Source organism: Aspergillus vadensis, assembly GCF_003184925.1.
Source record: "Aspergillus vadensis CBS 113365 unplaced genomic scaffold BO88scaffold_21, whole genome shotgun sequence".
NCBI lineage: Eukaryota > Fungi > Ascomycota > Eurotiomycetes > Eurotiales > Aspergillaceae > Aspergillus > Aspergillus vadensis.
In genome coordinates, this window is record NW_020292059.1 from 489171 (window position 1) to 512777 (window position 23607).

The 23607-nt window shown below is 49.9% G+C and overlaps 8 protein-coding genes across 8 annotated transcripts; 6 read left to right on the forward strand and 2 right to left on the reverse strand.

Annotated features, from left to right (window-relative positions):
* Positions 1-873: 873 nt before the first annotated feature.
* BO88DRAFT_489966 (DUF952 domain-containing protein) lies at positions 874-1822 on the forward strand. Its single transcript, XM_025712743.1, has 2 exons — positions 874-1480; positions 1550-1822. Exons 1-2 carry the CDS (start codon positions 1196-1198, stop codon positions 1664-1666), a joined length of 402 nt encoding a protein of 133 aa, XP_025560213.1. The 5' UTR covers positions 874-1195; the 3' UTR covers positions 1667-1822.
* BO88DRAFT_393431 (oxidoreductase, short-chain dehydrogenase/reductase family) lies at positions 1573-3193 on the reverse strand. The gene is made up of 7 exons (XM_025705104.1): positions 3092-3193; positions 2870-2989; positions 2613-2813; positions 2390-2554; positions 2190-2333; positions 1978-2132; positions 1573-1906 (listed from the first exon to the last, which is right to left on the reverse strand). Exons 1-7 carry the CDS (start codon positions 3160-3162, stop codon positions 1869-1871), a joined length of 894 nt encoding a protein of 297 aa, XP_025560214.1. The 5' UTR covers positions 3163-3193; the 3' UTR covers positions 1573-1868.
* A 1662-nt stretch (positions 3194-4855) lies between these two features.
* Positions 4856-6990, forward strand: BO88DRAFT_406896 (putative IMP dehydrogenase). The gene is made up of 2 exons (XM_025707275.1): positions 4856-5506; positions 5714-6990. The coding sequence occupies exons 1-2, from the start codon at positions 5278-5280 to the stop codon at positions 6853-6855; spliced, it is 1371 nt and encodes a 456-aa protein (XP_025560215.1). The 5' UTR covers positions 4856-5277; the 3' UTR covers positions 6856-6990.
* A 273-nt stretch (positions 6991-7263) lies between these two features.
* BO88DRAFT_393437 (NUDIX hydrolase) lies at positions 7264-8743 on the forward strand. The gene is made up of 2 exons (XM_025705105.1): positions 7264-7623; positions 7743-8743. Exons 1-2 carry the CDS (start codon positions 7379-7381, stop codon positions 8689-8691), a joined length of 1194 nt encoding a protein of 397 aa, XP_025560216.1. The 5' UTR covers positions 7264-7378; the 3' UTR covers positions 8692-8743.
* Positions 8744-9268: 525 nt separating this feature from the next.
* Positions 9269-9928, forward strand: rps21 (40S ribosomal protein eS21; the record flags this gene model as incomplete). Its single annotated transcript, XM_025709044.1, has 2 exons — positions 9269-9300; positions 9694-9928. The coding sequence occupies 2 exons, from the start codon at positions 9269-9271 to the stop codon at positions 9926-9928; spliced, it is 267 nt and encodes an 88-aa protein (XP_025560217.1).
* Positions 9929-10648: 720 nt separating this feature from the next.
* Positions 10649-12614, reverse strand: BO88DRAFT_393444 (phenylalanine--tRNA ligase subunit alpha). Its single transcript, XM_025705106.1, has 2 exons — positions 11009-12614; positions 10649-10953 (listed from the first exon to the last, which is right to left on the reverse strand). Exons 1-2 carry the CDS (start codon positions 12469-12471, stop codon positions 10860-10862), a joined length of 1557 nt encoding a protein of 518 aa, XP_025560218.1. The 5' UTR covers positions 12472-12614; the 3' UTR covers positions 10649-10859.
* Positions 12615-14022: 1408 nt separating this feature from the next.
* BO88DRAFT_427929 (uncharacterized protein) lies at positions 14023-16488 on the forward strand (the record flags this gene model as incomplete). The annotated part of the gene is made up of 9 exons (XM_025709045.1): positions 14023-14064; positions 14090-14178; positions 14311-14567; positions 14751-14754; positions 14882-14970; positions 15014-15045; positions 15125-15253; positions 15470-15637; positions 16423-16488. 9 exons carry the CDS (start codon positions 14023-14025, stop codon positions 16486-16488), a joined length of 876 nt encoding a protein of 291 aa, XP_025560219.1.
* A 2284-nt stretch (positions 16489-18772) lies between these two features.
* On the forward strand, positions 18773-22877 carry tcsC (putative two-component osmosensing histidine kinase (Bos1); the record flags this gene model as incomplete). The annotated part of the gene is made up of 2 exons (XM_025703342.1): positions 18773-22789; positions 22851-22877. The coding sequence occupies 2 exons, from the start codon at positions 18773-18775 to the stop codon at positions 22875-22877; spliced, it is 4044 nt and encodes a 1347-aa protein (XP_025560220.1).
* Positions 22878-23607: the final 730 nt, after the last annotated feature.

Sequence of the window (23607 nt, forward strand, 5' to 3'; positions counted from 1 at the left end):
GCTTGTGCCTGAAATGGCCTGATAAGGCAAGGATCAGAAATGGGAGAGATAAGACAAGACGGGCACGAGGAACACCGAGATTGTCGAAAGAGTCGAGTGAATTGAGGGATCGCAACCGGCGGGCAGGTTTTCGATCACCCGAATTGCGTGCAGATGGATTGAAACGTGAACACAGACGATGGATGCTGCAGCAACAGAAATAAACAAGAGAGGGAGAGTGAAAGAGGGCCGTCAGCGCTAAAGCGGGGGGTTCAGCTACCAAGTAAATCGGAGGCAGGAACGATCCCCAGCCCCCCAGCAAGGGCAAAAACAAATCTCCCGATTTGGTATGGCGTGCACGGGCATGTGACTGTTACTCTCCGATACCTGGTCCAGTGACGTCGATCCCTATCTCAGCCACAGATCTCTGTGGCTTAAGAATTGTGGTTACTAGCTTGAATGTGTCTGATCGATCGATATAGGAGACAGACAAGTTCCTCGTTGCAGAAACATATGCAGAAACTATATAACTATATTCACTCCCGCTGAGTAAGTACATAGTAGATGTCGCAAGTCCACGAAACTAGTACTCTGGAGGCTGCATGTACACTTGAAGACTGTTCAATCTTGTGAAGATTATGTGCGCCCAGGATCTGCTTTAGTTCTTCATCAATCTATTCCATGTACAAAATATGATATTAAGTTATTCACATCATAATTCAAAAGATTCCTATTCATCAGACGTGGCCGAACCTCTCAGTCCCGCTAGTACTAACGTTAATATATATTGACCAGCATATAGTCCGTCGTACTACTGCTACTATCTTATCGGAAACGCATGCGGGGACTTGGTCAAAACGCCAGGATCAAAAATGATATTTTACTACTTCAGTATATTTGCAGCAGATGACAAACCATCTACATAATAACCCACCAATCATTGAAGGAAAGTAGACACATTCCGTGTGGTTGAAGAAAGCTCGGATACTACACACCCCGGTCACGGGAGTCTTGGAGGACAAAGAGTCCGACGCGATCGACGAACAACTCATGGAGGGGTCAAGGATGACCAGTCCCACCACCCACTCACTAGCGTCAATATATCACCTACCTATATGACTAGGATACAGACCTACAACACAATCAACTACCATTAAATCCCTTATAGCCTCTTCTACGAGCCCAAAGGGAAATTACATCATTGAACAAAGAAAAAATGGCAGACGCCGAGCCCCTCTACGTCTACAAGCTGATTCCCTCGACGTCTCCGGTACGGGAACCTCTCCCCGATCGGCTGCCGGTTAGCGAGCTGGATGAGAAATCGGGGTTCGTACACCTCTCTACAGCATTCCAAGTACCGAATACTCTCAAAATGTTTTTCAAAGATGAACCGCTGGTCTATGTGCTGCGGATTCCCTTCAAGGGCATAGCCGGCCAAGTCCGGTGGGAAAATCCTGACGGGACGGTCTGCGGACCGCGACCGAAAGAGGGCTTGTTTCCGGTATGTTGTCTCAGCCCCATGTATGGTTACAGAGAAGAGGATTTAGAACTAATCGAAAACTCTGGATAGCATCTGTACAACGATCTCAAGCTGGGTAAGGATGAGGTAGAGACTATTGCTATCTGGAAGAATGATGAGGGCTGGGATAAAGCCCTCCTGCAGGCGAAACCGTGGCTGTTGTATTGATCGCATTACAAATTACTCAACTCCCCTGAACTATCATACATGTACATATTTTCACATCAAATGGCTTAGAGGTACGGGGACGCCCTGGAGCTAACTTTAGAAATGAAACGAATGCCAAGTTGCATTGGTTTATGGAGCTTGACACTGTACTTTTGCCCTCGTGTGGCTTCATAGACAATTCGTCTTCGGCTTCAAGCTTTGTTTAATCCCCTAGAGGATAGCAGTGCAACACCTGGCCGTCTTTTTCAGAGTCAGAAAATGTCAGAGGTTTGCTGGCAGCCTTTGTCGCCAGGGGGCGAAGATATACTCACAGAACAGTGCAGCATCTGCGCTGGCCAGAAAGATGAAGCTTGTCGCGACTTCACTTGGTTGACCAGGTCGACCGATGGAAGATTCAGCGCCGAAGTTCTCCATCTGCTCGGGCTCTCGAGTATCGACCTGAATAGGAGTATAAACTGGACCAGGACTACCAAATTGATAGTGAGCATTTGTCTTGACAGCCAACATGGACCCTCGAACTTACGCCACTGCATTTACGCGGATACCCTTCGTCTTCAGCTGTGCTGCCAATGATCTTGTAAAGCTAACAATAGCACCTTTAGTCGCACTATAGTCAACCATACCGCTTGTGCCTCGGAATGCCACGGTAGATGTGGTATTGATGATGCTGCAGATCAAATTAGCCACGAGCAACTTGTTTCAATAGAAAATGGATAAACTGACGAGTCGCCCCGGGACAGATGCGGAAGGGCAAATTTCGTGATAGCGAACATCTGAATTATATTGCTCTCGAAGGTGCTGGTAACATTGTCGAGATCTATCTGCGCAAAATCCTTGCACATGAACTGCTTGGAGGCGTTGTTGACGAGAATGTTTAGTTTTTTATACCTGGGTTCAGTAAGAGATAGAGCTTTGTAGGTAGACTGATCATGACAAGGCCACGCACGTGTTCATATGCTCTTCAACAGCTTTGCGACACGTTTCGCGACTTCTCAAATCTCCGCTGAAGAGGTGGCATGATTTGCCCTCGGCCTCAACCATCTTCTTGGTATCCTGAGCATCCTCCTCTTCTTCGGGTAGGTAGACAATGGTGACGTCGGCCCCTTCGCGGGCCATCAAGACCGCGACCGATCGGCCAATTCCGGAACTACGAGGATGTGAGCTTTTTGGCCTTCCTGTATCATGCCAGTATAGGAGACATACTCGCCGCCCGTGATGAGAGCTTTCTTGTCCTTCAGTTTTCCAGAACCGACATACTCCACGAAAGTGCCGCTGGATTCCAGCTTGGTCGGTTCACTTGCTGGTGCCATTTTCTTCTCTAACCTGAGATTATTTATTAGCTTCGCTGGTTTCTTCTAAGAATACTCATAAGAGAGAGAAAGCTAATCGAAGTAACGAGGGGAAACACTGTGAAGGGGAAATTACCCTGGCGTATTCTGGGATTGAGCTGCCTGTGGCGGCTGGAAAACGCCTTCTTTTCCCATTGCAGATGCCATTGTGACTATTAGTCGTGCGATATGATTGCTATGAGAAGATATTGCTCAAACAGTAAAAAATCCATGGCTTTGGTGCTACCTATATAAGTCGGGCAGCTTCCTTTGCCTTTTGTCACCCTGGCGTCATAGTTGTACTACGTAACCACGTCCGCGAACCACATCTCCGCAGTTCACCTCTCGATCTATACAGTATCGTAGCACACCAAAAAATTCGCCAAATAAATTCCAAAGAAATCTTGAATTACTTTGATGATCGTCAAAACAGTATTTATCATCGCTATTCTCAAGCTTATTTCATGCTTATAGTTGCCGCCTGGCTGGGCTAGTGCTACAGTTCAGATACCATGCTCATATAGATAGCAGTAAGTAGACTGATAAGCCTTCAATTCGCATAAAGTTCAATGAAGCCTAATTCAGTTGGAAAAGCTAATGCCAACGGAAGATTGGTTAGACATAGCAGCAATTACCGATCAGCCACATGGAGAGCCGTAAGTGTAACTATTTCCTTAGGTTATATGAAACAGTTACACTGCGCCCTGCAACACTTCAAAATTATCAAGTGGAAAATTGGCATAACCGTAAAACTCCCCACAACATGAATCAGCACTCTCATTTGGACCGCCTGGCTATACACATCCGTAATTAGTCTTTATTTCTCAATTGAACGTCATCAGCCCTACAGTATATGTGTTCCGTCTCTAGGGCTCCATGGACTCGCGGAGGCGATCACAAGGAGCAAGGGACAAGTTTAAGATCGTTATTAGCCTACAAGAATAGATAAGCCATTACTCCCCACATACGACTGATCATCTAAGTACACTTACTACACCTTAAGATGCCTTGACCAGTGCACCTAGATGTTGCTTCATATATAAATCTGAGGTGCCTGGACAACACTGCGGGGAAAGAAATGATCTGGTCCGAGCATACTTCATAGCGTATGCAGTACCACTTGGACCGACTTGAACAACCAAACAATAACTCAAATTAATACGTTACAGTTGAGAACTGCAATGGTATCTGAACCAAAAGCGTCACCAATGCAACAATCTAATTAGATTCAACAACAAACCCAGCAACCTCATTGTATCGTCACATGCATCCAAGACGAGACCGTGGGCATCTTATTTATCTTATCAACATGACTAGTAGCCACTAACCCAATCTTGGTGTTATGCGCCAAATGGAAAAGAGAGAAAACACGGAGTTTATAGAGGAGAGAGCTTCATATGGAAAACATTGTGGAAAGGAACTCCTCACATGACCAGTCAGTAACAGTATTGCTAAATATCCAAGTCATTATTGCAATTGCCGCAAGCAGCGATTGGGTTTCACTCCATGGGAAGTTAACCCCGAACCCCGCGACGGTTCCTTAAGGCATTGATAAGCGGGACTGCAAAAATTTTCAGCAGAACTACTATTATTAACCATCAGTCAGGATGGAATAATTTGGTTCTTTCAATGTCACCCCCTCCTCACTCACCGCCTGGCCTGATTTCGTTTAGCAGCCAATCACAGCCCCAAACAGCCGGCGGGAAGGCGAACCATACCCGTTGCGGCATGAATTCTGCAGGGATCGCTAGCGTGTGCGGCAGAAGTCAAAAGCCAATTTTTTTCTCCTCCGATTTTTCTTCCTTTTTCTTTCTTTCTTTTCTTTGGGAAAGGAAGACTTTCTCCATCAACAGAACGTTTCTATCGTCGATCTGTTGATTATTTTTCTATTCTTGACTCTTATCATTCTTTTTTGACGAGTTACGATAGAACCGGTAGAGTCTTCACCATGCCTATCTCCAACGGTGACTCTCTTGGCCGCGCCATGCAGGCTGAGATCCAGGACCACACCAAGGCCCTGGAGGTCCTGAAGACCTACACTACTCAGGATGGTCTGGACGTTGACACTCTGCTTGACTCGGACAAGCACGGAGCGTTGACCTACAACGACTTCCTGATCTTGCCCGGATACATCGGTAAGACGAACACCTTGAGTTTCTGGTGATTCTTGTTCGTGCTCGGTTGCTTATACGCCCCATCACAGGCTTCCCTGCCTCCGATGTCACTCTGGACACTCCCGTCACCAAGCGTGTCTCTCTGAAGGTTCCCCTTCTGTCCTCTCCCATGGATACCGTTACCGAGCACAACATGGCCATCCACATGGCTCTGCTGGGTGGTCTGGGTGTTATCCACCACAACTGCGCTCCTGAGGATCAGGCCGAGATGGTCCGCAAGGTCAAGAGATACGAGAACGGTTTCATCTCCGACCCCGTCGTCCTTTCTCCCAAGGCCTCTGTCCGCGAGGCCAAGGAGCTGAAGGCCAAGTGGGGCTTCGGTGGTTTCCCTGTTACTGGTAAGTCTTTACTGTTCTTTTCTTCCTTTCAGTTTTCCCATCCACAGTGATGATCATCCTCTTTTCTATTATAACTTTCGTTCCACTGGAGCAGCGAGAGCAGCACTGTAGAGAAACAGATTTTATCTGACCCTTGTGTTTCATCATAACATGTTCTTCTTTTCTGGTTCGAGTCAGACTTGATTCTAACAGCATTTGTTTGAACAGAGAACGGAACCCTCCGCTCCAAGCTTGTTGGTATTGTCACTTCCCGTGACATCCAGTTCCACGGCGACCTTGATGACTCCGTCACCGCCATCATGTCCACTGACCTCATCACTGCCCCCGCTGGCACCACCCTGGCCGAGGCTAACGAGGTCCTCCGTTCCTCCAAGAAGGGCAAGCTCCCCATTGTTGATGAGAACGGCAACCTCGTCTCCCTGCTGTCCCGCAGCGATTTGATGAAGAACCTCCACTACCCCCTCGCCTCCAAGCTCCCCCAGTCCAAGCAGCTCATCGCCGCTGCTGCCATTGGTACCCGTGAGCAGGACAAGACCAGACTCAAGCTCCTTGTTGATGCTGGTCTCGACATTGTTATCCTGGACAGCAGCCAGGGTAACAGCATGTACCAGATTGAGATGATCAAGTGGATCAAGCAGAACTTCCCCGAGATCGACGTTATCGGTGGTAACGTTGTCACTCGTGAGCAAGCCGCAGCCCTGATTGCTGCTGGTGTCGATGGCCTGAGAATTGGCATGGGCAGCGGTAGTGCTTGCATCACCCAGGAGGTCATGGCTGTTGGCCGTCCCCAGGCCATTGCTGTCCGCAGCGTCACCGCTTTCGCCGCTCGCTTCGGTGTTCCTTGCATTGCTGACGGTGGTGTCCAGAACGTTGGTCACATCGTCAAGGGTCTGGCTATGGGTGCCTCCACTGTCATGATGGGAGGTCTCCTTGCCGGTACCACCGAGTCTCCTGGCGAGTACTTCATGAGCAAGGAGGGTCAGCTCGTCAAGTCCTACCGTGGTATGGGCAGTATCGCCGCCATGGAGGACAAGAAGGCCGGCGCTGGCTCCAAGGACAGCAAGGCCAGCAACGCTGGTACTGCCCGTTACTTCTCTGAGAAGGACGGTGTCCTGGTTGCTCAGGGTGTCGCTGGTTCCGTTCTCGACCGTGGCTCCGTCACCAAGTTCGTTCCCTACCTCGTTGCGGGTGTCCAGCACTCCCTGCAGGATATCGGTGTTCCCAGCCTTAAGGCTCTCCACGAGGGTGTGAACAACGGAACTGTCCGCTTCGAGATGAGAAGTGCCAGCGCCATGGCCGAGGGTAACGTCCACGGTCTCCACAGCTACGACAAGAAGCTCTACTCTTAAGCGGTAACAGCTTGAGTGCCAAAGTTTCTTTGCTTATTTCCTTTTCGTTTAATTGATATCAAGAGCCTTTCTGTTGATACGTTTTGTTACATGATGATATGTGGCTGTTACGAAAACAAAAGCTCGGGCATGGGGAACAGGAGTTCGACTTGCGGTGACGCACCGACTTGGTTAGGGTTATTCAATGCATTATGCCTTTTTCAATGATTCTATACATGATCCTAGACTTCCAATGACAGTCATCAATACCAATCTATCTGTCACAAAATTTTTTTCCCCAAAGTTGTAGATCCGTCAGCCGTAAATACTATCAGTAATTAGTGAGAGGCGGTCTGTTGCCGAAAACGCGGGGTCGCAGTAACCCTTGCCGCAGAACTGCTGTAGCTCGGCTTCTGCCATCTGCGGCCTGTCGATTCCGTGTACCTTGGGCTCCAATAACCTTTCTCTGTCATTGCAATCCGTCACCTATCTCATTAGCACAGGGACCTGCTGACACTAATGTCTGCGCTCCTTTGGAAGGACTATGATGATAGCCTGTGAAACCCTCCTACCCCGGCTGCAAGTTGCCCGAGGTAGCCGGCTGTTAGTTTCAGACCTACCATATAGACCTACGCAGCCCCGGATATCACTTAGAACCTTCAGTCCCCCTATACAACGATGCAATTTTTCTGTTTTCAAGTCACAGCAGACATCTACAGATCAGACTATGGCGTCTCGAAAGATCCCAAAATCCAAGTCTACGCCCGCCGAGCCTCGGCCCAGTTCCAGGTTCGTCATATGCCAAGCTTCGTCGTCTTTCCCGACATACATCCCTACCATTCTCACTCACTTGCTTTCACCTCTTATATAGCGTCAAATTAGTAGACTCAAGGCTAATTATATCCCAGCGTAATCATCATCTCGCCACATAATGAGGTCCTTCTTCTCCACCGCGTCAAGACATCAACGTCATACCCATCAGCACATGTCTTCCCGGGAGGGAACCTCTCCAGCCAGGACGGGCCATGTCCACCGGTAGATGATATCTCCCGACACGATGACGGACCCTGGTATCGAAATGCCGCCATCCGAGAACTATTCGAGGAAAGCGGCATTCTCCTGGCCAAGGACCGTAATTCTGGCAAGATGCTCGCTGTGCCACAGGAGCAGCGTGAAGCCGGTCGTCGTGCAATTCATCAGAATAAGATGACATTCGCCGAATGGTTAAGGGAACAGCATCCCGCAGCAGTGCCAGATACGGAAGGACTGATACCATTTACGCGCTGGCTCACGCCCATCAGACTTCCGAGACGGTATACGACCCAGATGTACCTGTATTTCTTACCCTTGCCGATGGAGATCGAAAAGCCTGTTCTGGATGAGATTCCCCATGAGGGTGAAAAAGAGGAGATTCAGGTGCCGACGAGTGATGGCGGAGTGGAGATTTCCGAGGCGAGGTTCTTGCCTGCATCGGAGTGGGTAGGCATGGCGCAGAAGGGCGAGGCTATTTTGTTTCCGCCTCAGTTCATGCTGCTTCATTTGATGGCGGAGTTTCTGAACCAGGGAAAACCAGGTATGGAGTCCGTTGAGGAGTTGAAGAAGCAGCGAGAGGAATTGCTGCAGTTCATTCATTCGGGGCAGCCGCCGTGGACGGACAAGTGTATTTGCCCGAAGGCGCTGCAGATTGGGTCTGATGGTCTGACTGTGATGAAGTTGGATCATCCTGGACCGGAGCTGGATGGTACTGATCGGAGGGGAGAAGCGGAGCGGGTCGTACAGCTAAAGTTCATCAAGGGGGTTCCTCGAGAGGTGGTGGTGCGGTGGAAGAAGGATGTTTTTGAGGAGAGCCGTCTATAGCAGATTATGAGTGCATATGCCAGTAGCTGGCTTATTATGCAGTCGTATATACAGCATCTAGATGCCATTTTAAACCACTTCATTTATCAAAAGCCTTCAATGAATCATATCCCTCGTACTCTATCAACACTGGTCTGATCTACTGACGTCGGAGGATGCTCATTATACACGAAGACGCATATATAAAGACATACACTTTGAGTAAGAGTTATCGTCCAACTAAGCCATCACTCACAATCTTCTCTTCTAGAGCATCACTCTACCTTCCCTACAACCATACATACTACAGCACTCACCCACCATCTCACCAGCCACACCCAATTCACACAGCAACTCTAGCATTTACACCGCCACACCAGGTACTCATCCTCACCGCCTACCCATCCAGCCAAGCCCAACCCACCCGGCAAAAACCTTAGTCATCAGCCCTCGACAAACAATCACATGACCCACAACCCGCGTTCGCCAGAAAGATTCAAGTGGAATTTCACACGCACCGTCCGCCGCCAGTTTAACCCGCCAGCGCAAAACCTCTCACCGTCGTCAACCTCAACCACCCCCCCAAACAACCGTCAAAATGGAGAACGAGAAGGGAGAGATCGTCGATCTGTATGTATCCATTCCTTTCAAAAAACCATATAATGTTGGGTTTGTGTGTGGTGTGATCTCGGACATGAAGATATGGATGCGATTCGGTGGTCGATACAATTTGGATTCGGAGTATACCTGGAGAGTCGGGTGTATATCGCGCGGAGGGGATACAAGATATACGGATATTATTGTCGATCGACGAGGAAGGACTTGATTTAATGGATCTACGATATGAAAAGAGACGGGTCTGAAATTGAAATATACGGAGAAGGGCAAGCAAGAGAAGAGGAGGAATTACCGAACACCGATCGCATCGCATATCTCCATGACCATCACCATCACCATCCAACACATGCGCAATCGCCAATGGAACAAGGCTAGGCAAGGCAAAATGCTAATAATGCAATACAGCTACGTCCCCCGCAAGTGCAGCGCCACCAACCGCATCATCAAGGCCAACGACCACGCCTCCGTCCAGATCTCCATCGCCAAGGTTGACGAGAACGGCCGCTACACCGGTGAGAACCACACCTACGCTCTGTGCGGTTTCATCCGTGCCCGTGGTGAGAGCGATGACTCCCTGAACCGCCTTGCCCAGCGTGACGGCTACGTCCGCAACGTCTGGACCGCTGCCCGTCAGCGCTAAGCTCTTTTCTTCTCCTTTGTTTGAGAGAGTGACGTGCGGTGTTGGGATGAATTTGGAAGTGGGTGGTTATTGATGATGGTACGTTCACCACCAATTTATCCAATGTCTTCCCCACTGTGGAATCCTTCAGGGCGCAAGGCTAATGATAATGGTGGCATAGGATGAAGATATTTAACTATATCTCCAACAACAAAAAGGGAATCCTTTTCAAAATGAAATGAAAAAACTTTTTTTAACTTTTCCATCAACAATTCAATTTCCATCCTGCTTTCAATCTTTATTTCCTACACTTGTTTCGGATGGAACATACTTTTTCCCTTGGGTCTTTTCTCCCACTTGACAGTCGGGGTACCCTTTTCCTTTCTCGTTTGTAGCAAGCATATACTAGATATCATCTCTTATTATCATCGGCACATCAAGGCTTCCTCACTCCCCCTCATAAACCTCAGAAAAAGAAGAGAAGAAGGAAACCGTCATCTGGATTCCTCTTCTGTTCTCTTATCTAGGTCAGGGGATATCCCATGAGTCAGGAGGTAGACAAGTAAAAATCACGCACATCCACCGCCGAATATTACGTTTTACCGCCTGCTGAAGAGCCACTTTGCTGAGACTTGCATCGGGGCACAGATACGGGTGGGACATATCTATCTATCTAGTTATCATCATTATAGTATTCTAGTTAGTAGAAGGAAAAAAGGAAAGTGAGGTTTCAAAAATTAAGTGCTTTTCATTTCTACTCGTAACCGTGGTCCTTCGTTTCGTAGTTCTCTTTCTTTTTTTCTCTTGTTCCGGGGTTCTTGTTTTGTGTGGTTTATATCACGTAGATCTATGTGGGAGTCATGATATCAATAGCGTGGTGGTCTCAACACGAAATAAGTGTAAAAAGAAGTTCTGCCAATTTTTTTTTCTAGTCATTCGTTGCCTTCTAAATCTAGTCCTTCTCAAGTCTGACGGCAGGGTTGGACTCGATGAAGCCGAGATCGACCTTGTGGCCCAGGAGTTCTCGGATGTTGCTGACGCCGTATCTGGTACATCGTTAGTATCAATGGTCCATTCTGTATCGTGTTTATTCAGACTTACTTGATCATGGTAGGTCTCTCCAGACTCAATCCCCATCCGTAGACTTGCATGCCCTTGGGGATACCCATGGGTTCTAACATTTCCGGACGGAACATACCACTGTTTCCAATCTCCACCCACTTACCAAGGCCAGCGTGGTAACCGAAGATCTCCATACTGGGCTCGGTGTAGGGGTTGTAGGCCGGCTTGAAGCGGAGCTGGTGGATGCCCATCTTGGCGAAGAAGACCTCCATGAAGCCAATCAGACCACCAAGGGTGAGACCAAAGTCGGCAATGACACCCTCGATCTGGTGGAACTCGGCCAAGTGGGTGGCGTCGACCGCCTCGTTACGGAACACTCGGTCGATACTGAAGTATCTCGCCGGGCGGGGGTTGGCCGCCAGCTTGTGCAGAACATATGTCGAAACCGAGGTGGTGTGTGTGCGGAGAACCAGCCGCAGCGCCTCGTCGGCATCCCAGGGGTAGCGGTAGCCAATGGATCCGTACTTGCCATTCTCGTGCACCTGGCGGACGTCCTCCCAGTACTGCTTGTAGTCGAGGGGCTTCTCCTGGGCGGCGTTCGAGGCCGGCTGGATGGACTTGATGCGGTGAGGGTCGTTCTCTGGGTCCTCGCGGGGCGGGTCGGCCTTGACCGGGTCGGCGATGTAGAAGGTATCTTGAAGGTCACGGGCGGGGTGTTGCTGAGGGACAAAGAGGGCGTCGAAGTTCCAGAAGCCCGTCTCGACGAAACGGTTGGTAGGCATCTCCTCGAAACCCATTTCGAAGAAGATGTTGCGGAATTCCTGGCGCACCTTGTTCAGGGGGTGGAAAGCACCAGCGGGCGTGGGGGCACCCTTGGCCTTGAAGTTGTAGGGCTTCAGCTGGGCCGTCTTCCAGGAGCCGTTCATGAGCATCTCCGCGGTCAGGTCGGTCTCCTCCTTGACGAATTCGCGCGCGAACTTGGGACCCTTGGAGATCTTGAAGGAAATGACCTTCTGCAGGGCGACCAGCTTGCGCCGCTTCAGATCTGTGAGGGCCTTCTGGTCGTTCAGAGTCTGGGTGTTCTTGACCGTCAGCAACAACTCGCGGGTCTCGTCCACGATGGAGTCGGTCGTCGCCCGCAGAAGATCCTTGTCCTTCTTGATCCAGCCCTTCTTGAAAGCATTGCCCTGACCGATCTTGGCGTTGTCCTTTCCAACGACTCCGGGCAATTCGGCGATCTTCAATCCGTCCATGGCAGCCAACACGGCCTGGAACACTTTGGCTTCGTGACTGCCATTTGTGGCGATTTCATCACCTTCGGGGGTCAAGACAGCAACCTCTTTATCGAAGGTCTCATACTCGACCATCTGTCGGGAGGCTAGACGGTCGAGGGCGGCCTTGACGTTTAGTGAGGGGGTGGAGGGGAAGGCTTCGCTGGAGAGGATGGAGGCGTCGGACGCGGACAGGGCGTCCAGGATGGGGCTCGTCATATCGGTCGCCATGATTGCGAGTCGTGAACCCCGAGGCACGGATTTAAGGGGCGTAAAAGGGTGCTGAGAAGACCGATTGTGCGATTGGGGACTTCAATCAGATACTTGCCCACTTTCCGAAATTGTGACTCTTTCGGGCACCTCGTCGATTACGGTGGGCGCCAAAGACCAGCTGTGCGGTCCCGTGACCGGCCGGTGGTTTTTACCCCGCCATCCGTTTGGCTGCTTTTCTCTTACTGATAGTTTAGTTGGAGTATAGAATTAAAACACTAATTATCGACATGTCATGACTTTTCTGATCGATTCCTCCGCAGTCTGTATGCATGCAGATGTGTATGTATCCTGGAAGATCTCAGAATGAGGGGTCACCAGTCTGTGTCTCTTGTGCCAATGCAATACCCCATGGTCTTTGCTGCTTAATTCCTGGCCACACACACCCCGGGGCCCGGTTCTGCAGCTGAGCAGAAGATGTTCGCATGATCGTGCTTGAAGATCAAGCGATCAGATCAAATGCAACTACTGAGGTGGTGGTGTCGCTAGTAACACTCGGTTGCCTCCCGACTTGCATTGGCAGAAGAGGGGATATTCAGAAGGAAGTGCGTGACAAAAACAGGAATACTGGAGCAGTCTGTGCAATGTAAATATAGCACGGGAGGAATTGATGAGCTGCTGGTTAAATTAGTAGTACCGATCAAAGGCCGAAACCTGAAGAATATATACTACTACCACCAGCGACTTATTCATTTCCTGCGATACTCACGCTCAATATTAGGGCGAGCACTGCATTTATCCTGAATTATCACTCCCAGCAATGCCAATGATTGCCGATGGTTTCATACGTGCACCCTGCCCAGTAGTACTTGTATAGTGACTATGCCTCTGCCGTTCGACGAGCTGCAGCCTGCCACATTCCGAGATAGTAGCAAGTCCTAGAGGCTATCTCATGCAGCCACACTACCCAATATGGAGGAGTGTACTCCGCATCGACTATAACTCACCACGAAACACGAGCAAGAGCAAGGTTCTGAGAATATTTACCTGGCTGACGGAGATTGCATCAGCGCTAGTGACCTTTTTGTCTCCCGTGAGTCCCCAAGCGCAACGGCTCCGACCATAATCCGGGGACTCCGTAACTAATTGACCTGAACGAAGGTTTGTCTAACCCATGCAGCTTCATTGCCATCAGTCGTGGTTGTTGGCAGATGGGTTAGATACCGCGCCTTTTAGTCCGATAGCCTTGGCCAATTTAGCTCCTCATCCGACAGTTAGGCGAGGCTTAAGGTGAGTTAGTCGCCCATTTAATTACAGTAATTGGTGGCCAGGGCTATTCCACGTAATCATCCAGCAAGCACCTCGATGTCACCGGATCATGACTGGCCTGCGTTTCTGGGAAATCTTGCTTTTTAAGACGGTTTCTGAGCGGATCTCGAACAGTCGGTTTCTCCATGAAGTCATTTCTCGGAGCAAGCTTCAGCGATTTGGTACTTTGGTGGTCCAGACGTGGCCCGAGACTGCTAATAGGTAGACCAGAATCTTAAGAATGTACTATGTATGTATGTATGCATGGTAGGGCGCAACCAACCCCGGTCACCCGGGGAAGAAATTGTTAGCACGCCATGATGGATCAAAGTCTGATACATCTCGCATGTCGCTGGACAAGAACAGCAGCACCGCCTCGATGAGTAGAAAAGACGATACACACATACATACAAATAACCTGTATGTATGTATCGGGGATCCTTACAGTAACAACCTTGAACCTCGCATGAGAGTCCCAGACGGGCCTAGCTCGTGGGGCTAAAGAAGGCCCTCCAAATTTGACTGGGTCTGATTGGCCATTCCGTGGAACAGATGGGTCTCGCACGCGACCGTTGGGTCTGGACTGGGCGCCGTCGACGCCTCGGGGATCTTGTCGATACACATTCCCCGTATGAAGATTACCTCGCCCTCTCATTCTTGGCCATTCTTCCTGGAAACTCGCTGGCACTGCCCTCTACCATGTGTATTCTCCCATACTTGGAACCCATCTTGCTTCGCTTTCACCATCTTCCCCCCCACCATGACGCTGAGGACCGACGCCTCCGGTTCGGAGCGAGAGCCCGACTCAGGTCTCAAACCCGGATGGGAAGTCTAAAGTTCAGAGTTGACCGACGAACCTTGGTCTTGGGACCTCGCTATTTCGCATACTAGCATTTAGGGGATCCGTAAGGTATCCGACGACCCGTGAATTTTCCAGACTGAACTTATCCGATGAACGCGAGGGCTGATTCATGCAGTCAAATAGGCAGCAGCTCGGTAGTTAAAAACCCAAATCCACAGAGGATCTTCACGCAAGGTCAACTATCCGGTTAGACAGTAGGACGGAGTACGGAGAACCACTACTGACTTGCCTATACCGTGTGCCCTCGTCGTTCCTGAATAGACTTGGGTTGGTTGATCTACTCCCTGATCATCCCCGATCAACGGTTAACGAGATTGATGGACCACTTCCCGTGGCATGGAAAGCGGCAGGTTTGTTTCCTGTTCCTGCACCTCCTTGTTCAGTAGTGTTTAGACCAGGGGGGGCTGTGGAATTTTACTCGCCCTGTCATCCTGTCATGGCCTCTCCCGCGGGCATTTCCCTTCCCAATCCCAGCAAGCCATGAAATTGTCGGGCGTGTGATAGGTAATCTCAACCGGGGCCGACTCAAGCCAGCTAACTTGCTGGAGCCACGGAAAATCGATCGCCACTAGTCTTGGAGCCGATCAGCTGCGTTCCAATCATGACACGCTGGGTATGGAGCATAGCGAAAAGGTCAACCATCAACACGCGCGCATGGCGGACTGACCGTAAAATTGGCGTATTCGGGCTGTCTCTTCGATGAATTTTAGCAGGGCGTGTGAATGAGTGTGGCTTTGCTGATTCTGGCGGAGCTAAATCTCTTTTTATCTTTCCACCCCAAAAAGAACTATCGACTAGCGTTGATTGCCCCGGAAGTTATATAGTGACTCTGGGACCTTTGATGAAGAGGAAAACGCAGCAAAAGTACATCCGTACCTGCCTGACTTCTTCGAGCCAAAAGCAGGGATGCCCGTGCGTTACAGGGCACCAAGCCTGCAGAGGGTTGTGGAATTTGTGGAGGTAGAACACGGTGTCGACGGGTTCTTTCCCGGAGGTTTCTTATGCCCACGCACCCACGTTTCATAGGCGCACACACACCCAGGGCGCACAGGATATTGAGGTGAGACACCGAAGGGACCACATGCTATAATTATTCTCTTGAGACATGGTAGTCGCTTTAGTGACTTCCTTTCTTGGTGATAGTGGCAGTTCGATAGGTTCAAAAAAAGCAAAGAAAAGTTGTGGTCAATATCCACCTTGAATAGGCGCCTGTTGAATTTCGAGACCGGATCCCAAGGGTCCTATCATAGCTCGCTGCGTACCTGCTAGTGCTTCTGTAGTGAGAAGAAGGGGAGAGAGATGAGACCCAAGGTCGCACATACAGGCGAAAATTGCAGGCGAAGGAACTAAGTAAAGAGAAGGGGGAAAAAAAAGGAAAAGTAAGCAAGAATCTGGAATTCTGTGACAGATAGATAAATAGTTAGATAGAGCCGATCATCGATCACCGACCAGATAGATTCTTATTATTTTTCTTTTCTTTTCCTAACTTAACTTGCCGTATACATACAGTAGTAGGAATTCTGCGGGGAAATAAACACCACACATCAAAGGCGGCAGACAGACAGAGGACGTGGCGGATTAGACGGCATCGGGGGACGGTTTCGGAGGGGGGACCCAGGCACGCCTCGCTGAAGGCCGCTAAACTCTACCCAACTAGTGGTCCCTGGTGCCTGCCTAACCAGTCAATACATAGTATGGTGTCTAAGAGTTTAGTGCTTGGTTTTAAATCATGTATTTACCCAAGCAGGCAAAGTTCCGGTCCTGTTCACTAATAATGATGTTTTTGAAAAAGTCCAAAAAAGTTCCTCAGGCATCCATCTACTGGGTTGGGTTTGCTGCCAGCTTTGCCAGGCCAGTTACTCAAGTAAAAGTAGATTCTTTCCCGACTGAGCGATTCGCCATCGGCTTCTGCTGGGGAATCACCGCCTCTAGGGCGGTGTTTCTTTCTCTTGTGTGGGTTTTTTTTCTTTCATTTTACTTTGCTCTATTGTTGATTGATATTTTGATATATTTCAGATTTTATTAATCCTTTCTGTCTAATTATATTGAGTAAATGCGAACGATATGTACTACTACCACTGCTGTCGAATTCTACTGGAAGTGACAGAAGACCTAAACTGAGAATTGATTCCTGGGGTGAAGGCAAGAATTAGCGACAGTGGGAAATAAGAACTACTAAATGGCCCAAAAGGTTTAGAATTAAATAAAAAAGTAAAATAGGGGAAACAGGCCCAGAGAAAAGGTAAGGAAAAAGGGAAGACAGAGCCACCGATAGCAGAGGTTTAACTAGCGTACCTTGAAGTGTAAGTAGCAGCTACCAGCTTCGCAAGTAGCGACCAGCAGCCAGCCAGAAGGCCACAACCCGACTCTTGACTTTAACCAACAAAACCAGACCCAAACCAAAGCGAAGCCAAACCAAACCAAACCAGACCAAACCCATCCGACCATCCATTCATTCCTATTCCTTATTCTCCATCCATCCATCCATCCATTTCATCCCATCCCATCAAATCGGTCCAACCCCTCTCCTCCCCCCATCTCGTTACTGCTGCTGCTGCTGCTACTGCTGCTTGCTTGCTCTCTTCCCTTTCTCGCCCACATCTCTTCCCGTCCACTGAAAGTTCGTTTTGTGCTTCATGCGAACATAATTATCCTCCCTTATCCTTAACACCCATTATTATTATTTTATCATTTTATTATTTTTTATTTATTCTCGCTGTTATTATTATTATTATTTGCTGCAGTTTAGACTTTCCTGGCTTTTCGCCTCTTTTCCCACCTTTCTCTCTCTCTCTCACCCTCACCCCCCCCTTCTTCCTCAGCAGCAGAGGAAAGAAGCAGCATCGACACAAACAACCAAATCCTGCTTGCTTCTTCATTTTCCCTTTCCTCACACTTTCGTCTTCCTCTCACTCACAACTCCCACTCTTTTCCAATTTCACGCTCTCCCTTCGCCTTCTCGCTGACTGATCGAATCCCTCCCTCCGCTCCAGTCCAAACCGAACTTTGCCCCCTTTCGGTGCTCTTTCGTGTGCCCATTCTATCTCCCCTTCTCTCTCTCTCTCACTCTCTCTGTCTCCCTCTCCCTCCTCCCCGCCCGACCTTTCAGCTGCTCACGCACTCTTCCTTCTTTGTCTGCAACTGTCCTGCCCGCTTGAATCTTATCCGTCCGTCTGGTTTCTTGGTCCTGTTCCCAAGGCCTTTCCCGACCACCACCAACAACCACACACCCCCCCCCTTGCCCACCACAAACCCACCGATCTTGAACCTCTTCGACCTCTCGCCCTCTCCACAAGACACCCCATGTCGTCCTAGCAGTGTCGCCCGATCATTCGTGTGTCAGTAACACGGCTTCCCGTCAGGTAAGCTAATCCATAGCCTGCCCGTTCGAATACCATTCTTGTGCTTTCCCACTTTATTTCCGTTTTCCCTCCCTCCCTCTCTTCTCTCCCCCCATTCCCATCCATCCATTTCGATTTTCATCGCCTTTCCCTTCCTCCTCCCCTGCGGTCCTTTTCCCTCCTCTTTTTCCCTCCTCCCCCCTCCTCAGCGTTCGACTCCTCCGAACCTCTCTTTTTTTTTTTTTTTTTTTTTTTCTATTTCCCTTTTCTTTCTTTCCTTTTATTACCCGTCCAATCATTGTCCAACATCCACATTTTTCCTCTTTTCCTTTTTCCCATTCCCGTTTATTCTTCATTGATTGCTTTCCCCTCATTCCCCTTCATCGCCCTTTTTTGACCTCCGCTTCTCGATAATTTTGTTTTACCTTTTGGATTTTTCCCAAAAACTTTTTGTTGGATTTTTCCTGGGGGTTCACCGTTTTCCTTTTTCTTACATCTCTCCCCTCTTTTGAAGTGTCTCCAAATCTTATTATCTTCGGAGTCGACTCCCGTCACCTCTCGATAGACTTTCGCCCTTCCTCCTATCTCCCCTCCCATCTCCATCTCCATCTCATGTCTTTCATCCTACGCGCTTTCTGAGTTTTTATCTTCCATTATTTTGCCACCATCTTTATTATCACCTCTCTATCACCTTGAATATTTCTCACATGCGGTGTGGCAACTTTTAGACGCATCGGGGATCGAACAGAAATCTCTTCACGACCTGCATATGTACTTATGTCCGTTATTTACTGAGACGTCCTAGGGCACAATGGCTGGCGCGGACGAAACGCTCGCGGCCGCTGCTGCCATCCTGAGAGGTCTTGCGAAAGAAACTCCTTCCTCTAGCGCTCCTCCCTTCGACTTCGAATTCTCCCACCCTCCCGCCAATGGCTACGACACAAAACTCGCAAAACTCCCCGGGGAATCGAGTTCGGCAAAGGCGGCTTTTGAACAGGAGTTGGAAGCTTTGGTCCGACGAGTCCGTCATCTGGAATTCCAAAATGTCAGTCACCACCAGTCAACCCCCAAATCCTCTCAGTCCTCTCTCACTCCCGGCGAGGAGGACGCTGATTTCCTCTGGTCCTTTGGTCTCTCTCGTGTTTCGTCCCGTGACGGTTCTGACTCTTGCCTCTCACAGCATCAAAAAACACAACAACCACCCCATGGATCCAGGCGATCGGCCATCGAACCGGAAGACCACGAAGTGGAGGAAGACATCGATGATGAGGAGAGTGATGAAGATGAGGAACTGAATTCAAGGACACGTTTGGTACGCGAGGAGGATATCAGCTACCTACGGAATCATGTCCAAAAACAAGCGGAGGAAATAAGTTTCCAGAAGGATATCATTGCTCAGGTCCGTGACGAATTACAACAACAGGAGGAGCAAACACGACGGGCTTTGACCAAGGTCGAAAATGAAGATGTGGTCTTGCTGGAGCGGGAGCTACGCAAGCACCAGCAGGCCAACGAAGCGTTCCAAAAGGCCCTCCGGGAAATCGGCGGTATCATTACCCAGGTCGCAAACGGTGACCTGTCCATGAAGGTGCAGATTCACCCGTTGGAGATGGACCCCGAAATTGCCACTTTTAAACGTACGATCAATACTATGATGGACCAACTACAAGTCTTCGGTAGCGAGGTGTCGCGAGTCGCCCGAGAGGTCGGAACAGAGGGCATACTCGGTGGTCAGGCTCAGATCACTGGGGTGCATGGTATCTGGAAGGAGTTGACGGAGAACGTCAACATAATGGCCAAGAATCTCACCGATCAGGTCCGTGAAATCGCTGCGGTCACGACAGCGGTCGCCCACGGTGACCTGAGCCAGAAGATCGAAAGCCGGGCTCAGGGTGAAATTTTGGAACTGCAACAGACGATCAACACCATGGTGGACCAGCTAAGAACATTTGCAACGGAGGTCACCCGCGTCGCGCGTGACGTCGGTACGGAAGGTGTGCTTGGTGGACAGGCCCAAATCGAAGGGGTACAAGGCATGTGGAACGAACTCACGGTGAATGTCAACGCCATGGCGAACAATCTTACGACACAAGTGCGAGATATCGCCACGGTTACCAAGGCTGTGGCGAAGGGTGACTTGACGCAGAAGGTTCAGGCGAACTGCAAGGGGGAGATCGCAGAGTTGAAGAATATCATCAATTCCATGGTTGACCAACTACGGCAGTTTGCACAAGAAGTCACCAAGATCGCCAAGGAGGTCGGTACGGATGGTGTCCTGGGTGGTCAAGCCACCGTAAACGATGTGGAGGGCACATGGAAGGATCTAACCGAAAATGTCAACCGTATGGCCAACAACCTGACCACTCAGGTCAGGGAGATCGCCGACGTGACCACCGCCGTCGCCAAGGGTGATTTGACAAAGAAGGTGACGGCGAATGTCCAAGGTGAAATCCTGGATTTGAAGAGCACGATCAACGGCATGGTGGACCGGCTAAATACCTTTGCCTTCGAAGTCAGCAAGGTCGCACGTGAAGTCGGCACGGATGGTACACTGGGCGGTCAAGCCAAGGTTGATAATGTGGAAGGAAAATGGAAGGATCTAACCGACAACGTGAACACCATGGCCCAGAATCTGACCTCCCAAGTGCGGAGTATATCAGACGTTACGCAAGCCATTGCAAAGGGTGACCTTAGCAAGAAGATCGAGGTCCATGCACAAGGAGAAATACTCACGTTGAAGGTCACCATCAACCACATGGTTGACCGACTGGCCAAATTTGCAACTGAACTGAAGAAGGTGGCCCGCGATGTCGGGGTGGACGGCAAGATGGGTGGTCAAGCTAACGTCGAAGGAATCGCTGGAACATGGAAGGAGATTACAGAAGACGTCAATACCATGGCCGAAAACTTGACGTCGCAGGTGCGCGCATTCGGTGAGATTACGGATGCCGCCACGGACGGCGATTTCACCAAGCTCATCACGGTCAACGCATCCGGCGAAATGGATGAGTTGAAGCGGAAGATCAACAAGATGGTTTCCAACCTCCGAGACAGTATCCAACGTAACACGGCTGCCAGGGAAGCTGCAGAATTGGCCAACCGCACCAAATCCGAGTTCCTTGCGAACATGAGTCACGAGATCCGGACGCCCATGAACGGTATCATCGGGATGACGCAGTTGACCTTGGACACTGATGATCTCAAGCCGTATACTCGAGAGATGTTGAATGTCGTGCACAACCTGGCAAACAGCTTGCTCACCATTATTGATGACATACTCGATATCTCCAAGATCGAAGCGAACCGTATGGTGATCGAGAGCATCCCGTTCACCGTGAGGGGAACCGTCTTCAACGCCCTGAAGACGTTAGCCGTCAAGGCTAATGAGAAGTTCCTGAGTTTGACGTACCAGGTGGACAACACCGTTCCTGACTATGTCATCGGTGATCCCTTCCGTCTGCGGCAGATTATCCTCAATCTTGTCGGCAACGCCATCAAGTTCACCGAGCACGGCGAGGTCAAGCTCACCATCTGCAAATCTGATCGAGAGCAGTGCGCGGCAGATGAATATGCGTTCGAATTCTCCGTCTCCGACACAGGTATCGGTATTGAGGAGGACAAGCTAGACCTCATCTTCGACACCTTCCAGCAGGCCGACGGATCGACTACCAGGAGGTTTGGTGGAACGGGTCTTGGTCTGTCCATCTCCAAGCGCCTAGTGAACCTGATGGGTGGTGATGTTTGGGTCACTTCCGAATATGGCCATGGCAGTACCTTCCACTTCACCTGCGTTGTCAAACTGGCAGACCAGTCTTTGAGCGTCATCGCCTCGCAGCTGATGCCGTACAAAAACCACCGTGTCCTTTTCATCGACAAGGGCGAGAATGGTGGCCAGGCCGAGAATGTGATGAAGATGCTCAAACAGATCGACCTGGAACCGTTAGTGGTGCGGAACGAGGATCATGTCCCGCCGCCTGAGATCCAGGACCCGTCCGGCAAAGAATCCGGCCACGCCTATGATGTGATAATCGTGGACTCGGTGGCCACTGCTCGGCTGCTGCGGACGTTCGATGACTTCAAGTACGTTCCTATTGTCTTGGTATGCCCGCTGGTTTGCGTCAGTTTGAAGTCTGCCCTCGACCTCGGTATCAGCTCCTATATGACCACGCCGTGTCAGCCAATTGATCTCGGTAATGGTATGCTGCCTGCTCTTGAGGGACGGTCTACACCCATTACTACGGACCACTCCCGGTCGTTCGACATCCTCCTGGCGGAGGACAACGACGTCAATCAGAAGTTGGCTGTGAAGATACTGGAGAAACACAACCACAACGTTTCTGTCGTCAGCAACGGTCTCGAGGCTGTAGAAGCCGTAAAGCAACGGCGCTACGATGTTATTCTGATGGATGTCCAGATGCCAGTCATGGGTGGCTTCGAAGCCACTGGCAAGATCCGCGAGTATGAGAGGGAAAGTGGTCTCAGCCGGACACCGATCATCGCGCTAACTGCACACGCCATGTTGGGTGATCGAGAGAAGTGTATCCAGGCCCAGATGGATGAATACCTGTCGAAACCTCTGAAGCAGAACCAGATGATGCAGACCATCCTCAAATGTGCTACGTTAGGTGGTTCCCTTTTGGAGAAGAGCAAGGAGTCGCGCATCTCAAGTAGTGGTGAAATGCACCCGGTCCATCACAGTGGGCCTGATGGCAAGAGCCAACAGCGCCCGGGTTTGGAACCTCGATCCGTGACCGCAACCAGTACCATTAATCGTGGTGGTGGCCTCGCAAGCCCAAATGACCGAGCGGATGAGCTTGCGGTCGAAAGGGTGAGTTTTGCACCTGCACAGTTGCGAAAAGGCCCTTTGTCATACTAACGGGTTCTACCAGGCACTGCTGCGGTCCAACAGCTCGTGAGACGCTCACAAGATATCCTTTCGCTTGTTTTCCTTTCATCTTTCCGAATGGCTTCGATGCAAACCTTATACCCTATCTCTTTATGCTGCGCCTGTAAGAAATGTTCTTTGGCCTGGTGACCTGTTCTTGGCACCCCATCTCGTTTTATTCCTCTCAGTTTCCCTTCGGGGAAGCTTACATCTTATGTCCTACCGCATACGCCTTCCGCTTTCGCTTCGTTTTCCCAGCTTCTCGGTCGATTTTCCTGCTTTTGCATACGTTTGTCGCTGGTAACATTGTCGACAGCCGAGCCATGGCATTTCTCATTTTGCCTCTCTCTTCTTCCCTTTCTCATCTGCCTATACTATAGTGTGTTTTGATTTCGGTTGTTACTGTTTATGCCAGTAAACCTCTGGTGTAAGGTGTTTGGCGCAAGGAACCACAGGCGGGGTTTCTTCATATAAACCTGCGGCATGGAATGAAGACAAATACGGGCGAGTCAAGCAATGGTCAAGGGAGCCAGCATCCTTCTGCTTTTGCTTGCGGAAATTCTCTTGCATATGTTCCAGTTATTTGCCCGGCAGCTCTTTTTTCTCTTCTCATCTAAACTCGTTCCCCCTTCTAACGCATGCTTTTTGCGACCCGAGTCATCTTCTCCTTCCTATTTGTATTGTATTTAATCTTTTCACACTAGCAGATGAGCCCCTTGGTTGGGGATCAGGAAGACCTGAATCAGCCATAACTTTTCCTT

Excerpts from the sequence above, each read along its gene's own strand:
- BO88DRAFT_489966 (XM_025712743.1), top strand. The coding sequence starts at position 1,196 with ATGGCAGACGCCGAGCCCCTCTACGTCTACAAGCTGATTCCCTCGACG. Across the intron at positions 1,481-1,549 it reads CGAAAGAGGGCTTGTTTCCG|CATCTGTACAACGATCTCAA; the intron begins GTATGTTGTCTC and ends AACTCTGGATAG.
- BO88DRAFT_393431 (XM_025705104.1), bottom strand. The coding sequence starts at position 3,162 with ATGGCATCTGCAATGGGAAAAGAAGGCGTTTTCCAGCCGCCACAGGCA. Across the intron at positions 2,555-2,612 it reads GTTGAAGAGCATATGAACAC|GTATAAAAAACTAAACATTC; the intron begins GTGCGTGGCCTT and ends TACTGAACCCAG. Across the intron at positions 1,907-1,977 it reads CGCAGATGCTGCACTGTTCT|ACGGCCAGGTGTTGCACTGC; the intron begins GTGAGTATATCT and ends ACTCTGAAAAAG.
- BO88DRAFT_406896 (XM_025707275.1), top strand. The coding sequence starts at position 5,278 with ATGGATACCGTTACCGAGCACAACATGGCCATCCACATGGCTCTGCTG. Across the intron at positions 5,507-5,713 it reads CGGTGGTTTCCCTGTTACTG|AGAACGGAACCCTCCGCTCC; the intron begins GTAAGTCTTTAC and ends TTGTTTGAACAG.
- BO88DRAFT_393437 (XM_025705105.1), top strand. The coding sequence starts at position 7,379 with ATGATGATAGCCTGTGAAACCCTCCTACCCCGGCTGCAAGTTGCCCGA. Across the intron at positions 7,624-7,742 it reads GAGCCTCGGCCCAGTTCCAG|CGTAATCATCATCTCGCCAC; the intron begins GTTCGTCATATG and ends ATTATATCCCAG.
- BO88DRAFT_393444 (XM_025705106.1), bottom strand. The coding sequence starts at position 12,471 with ATGGCGACCGATATGACGAGCCCCATCCTGGACGCCCTGTCCGCGTCC. Across the intron at positions 10,954-11,008 it reads GAGAGACCTACCATGATCAA|ATACGGCGTCAGCAACATCC; the intron begins GTAAGTCTGAAT and ends ACGATGTACCAG.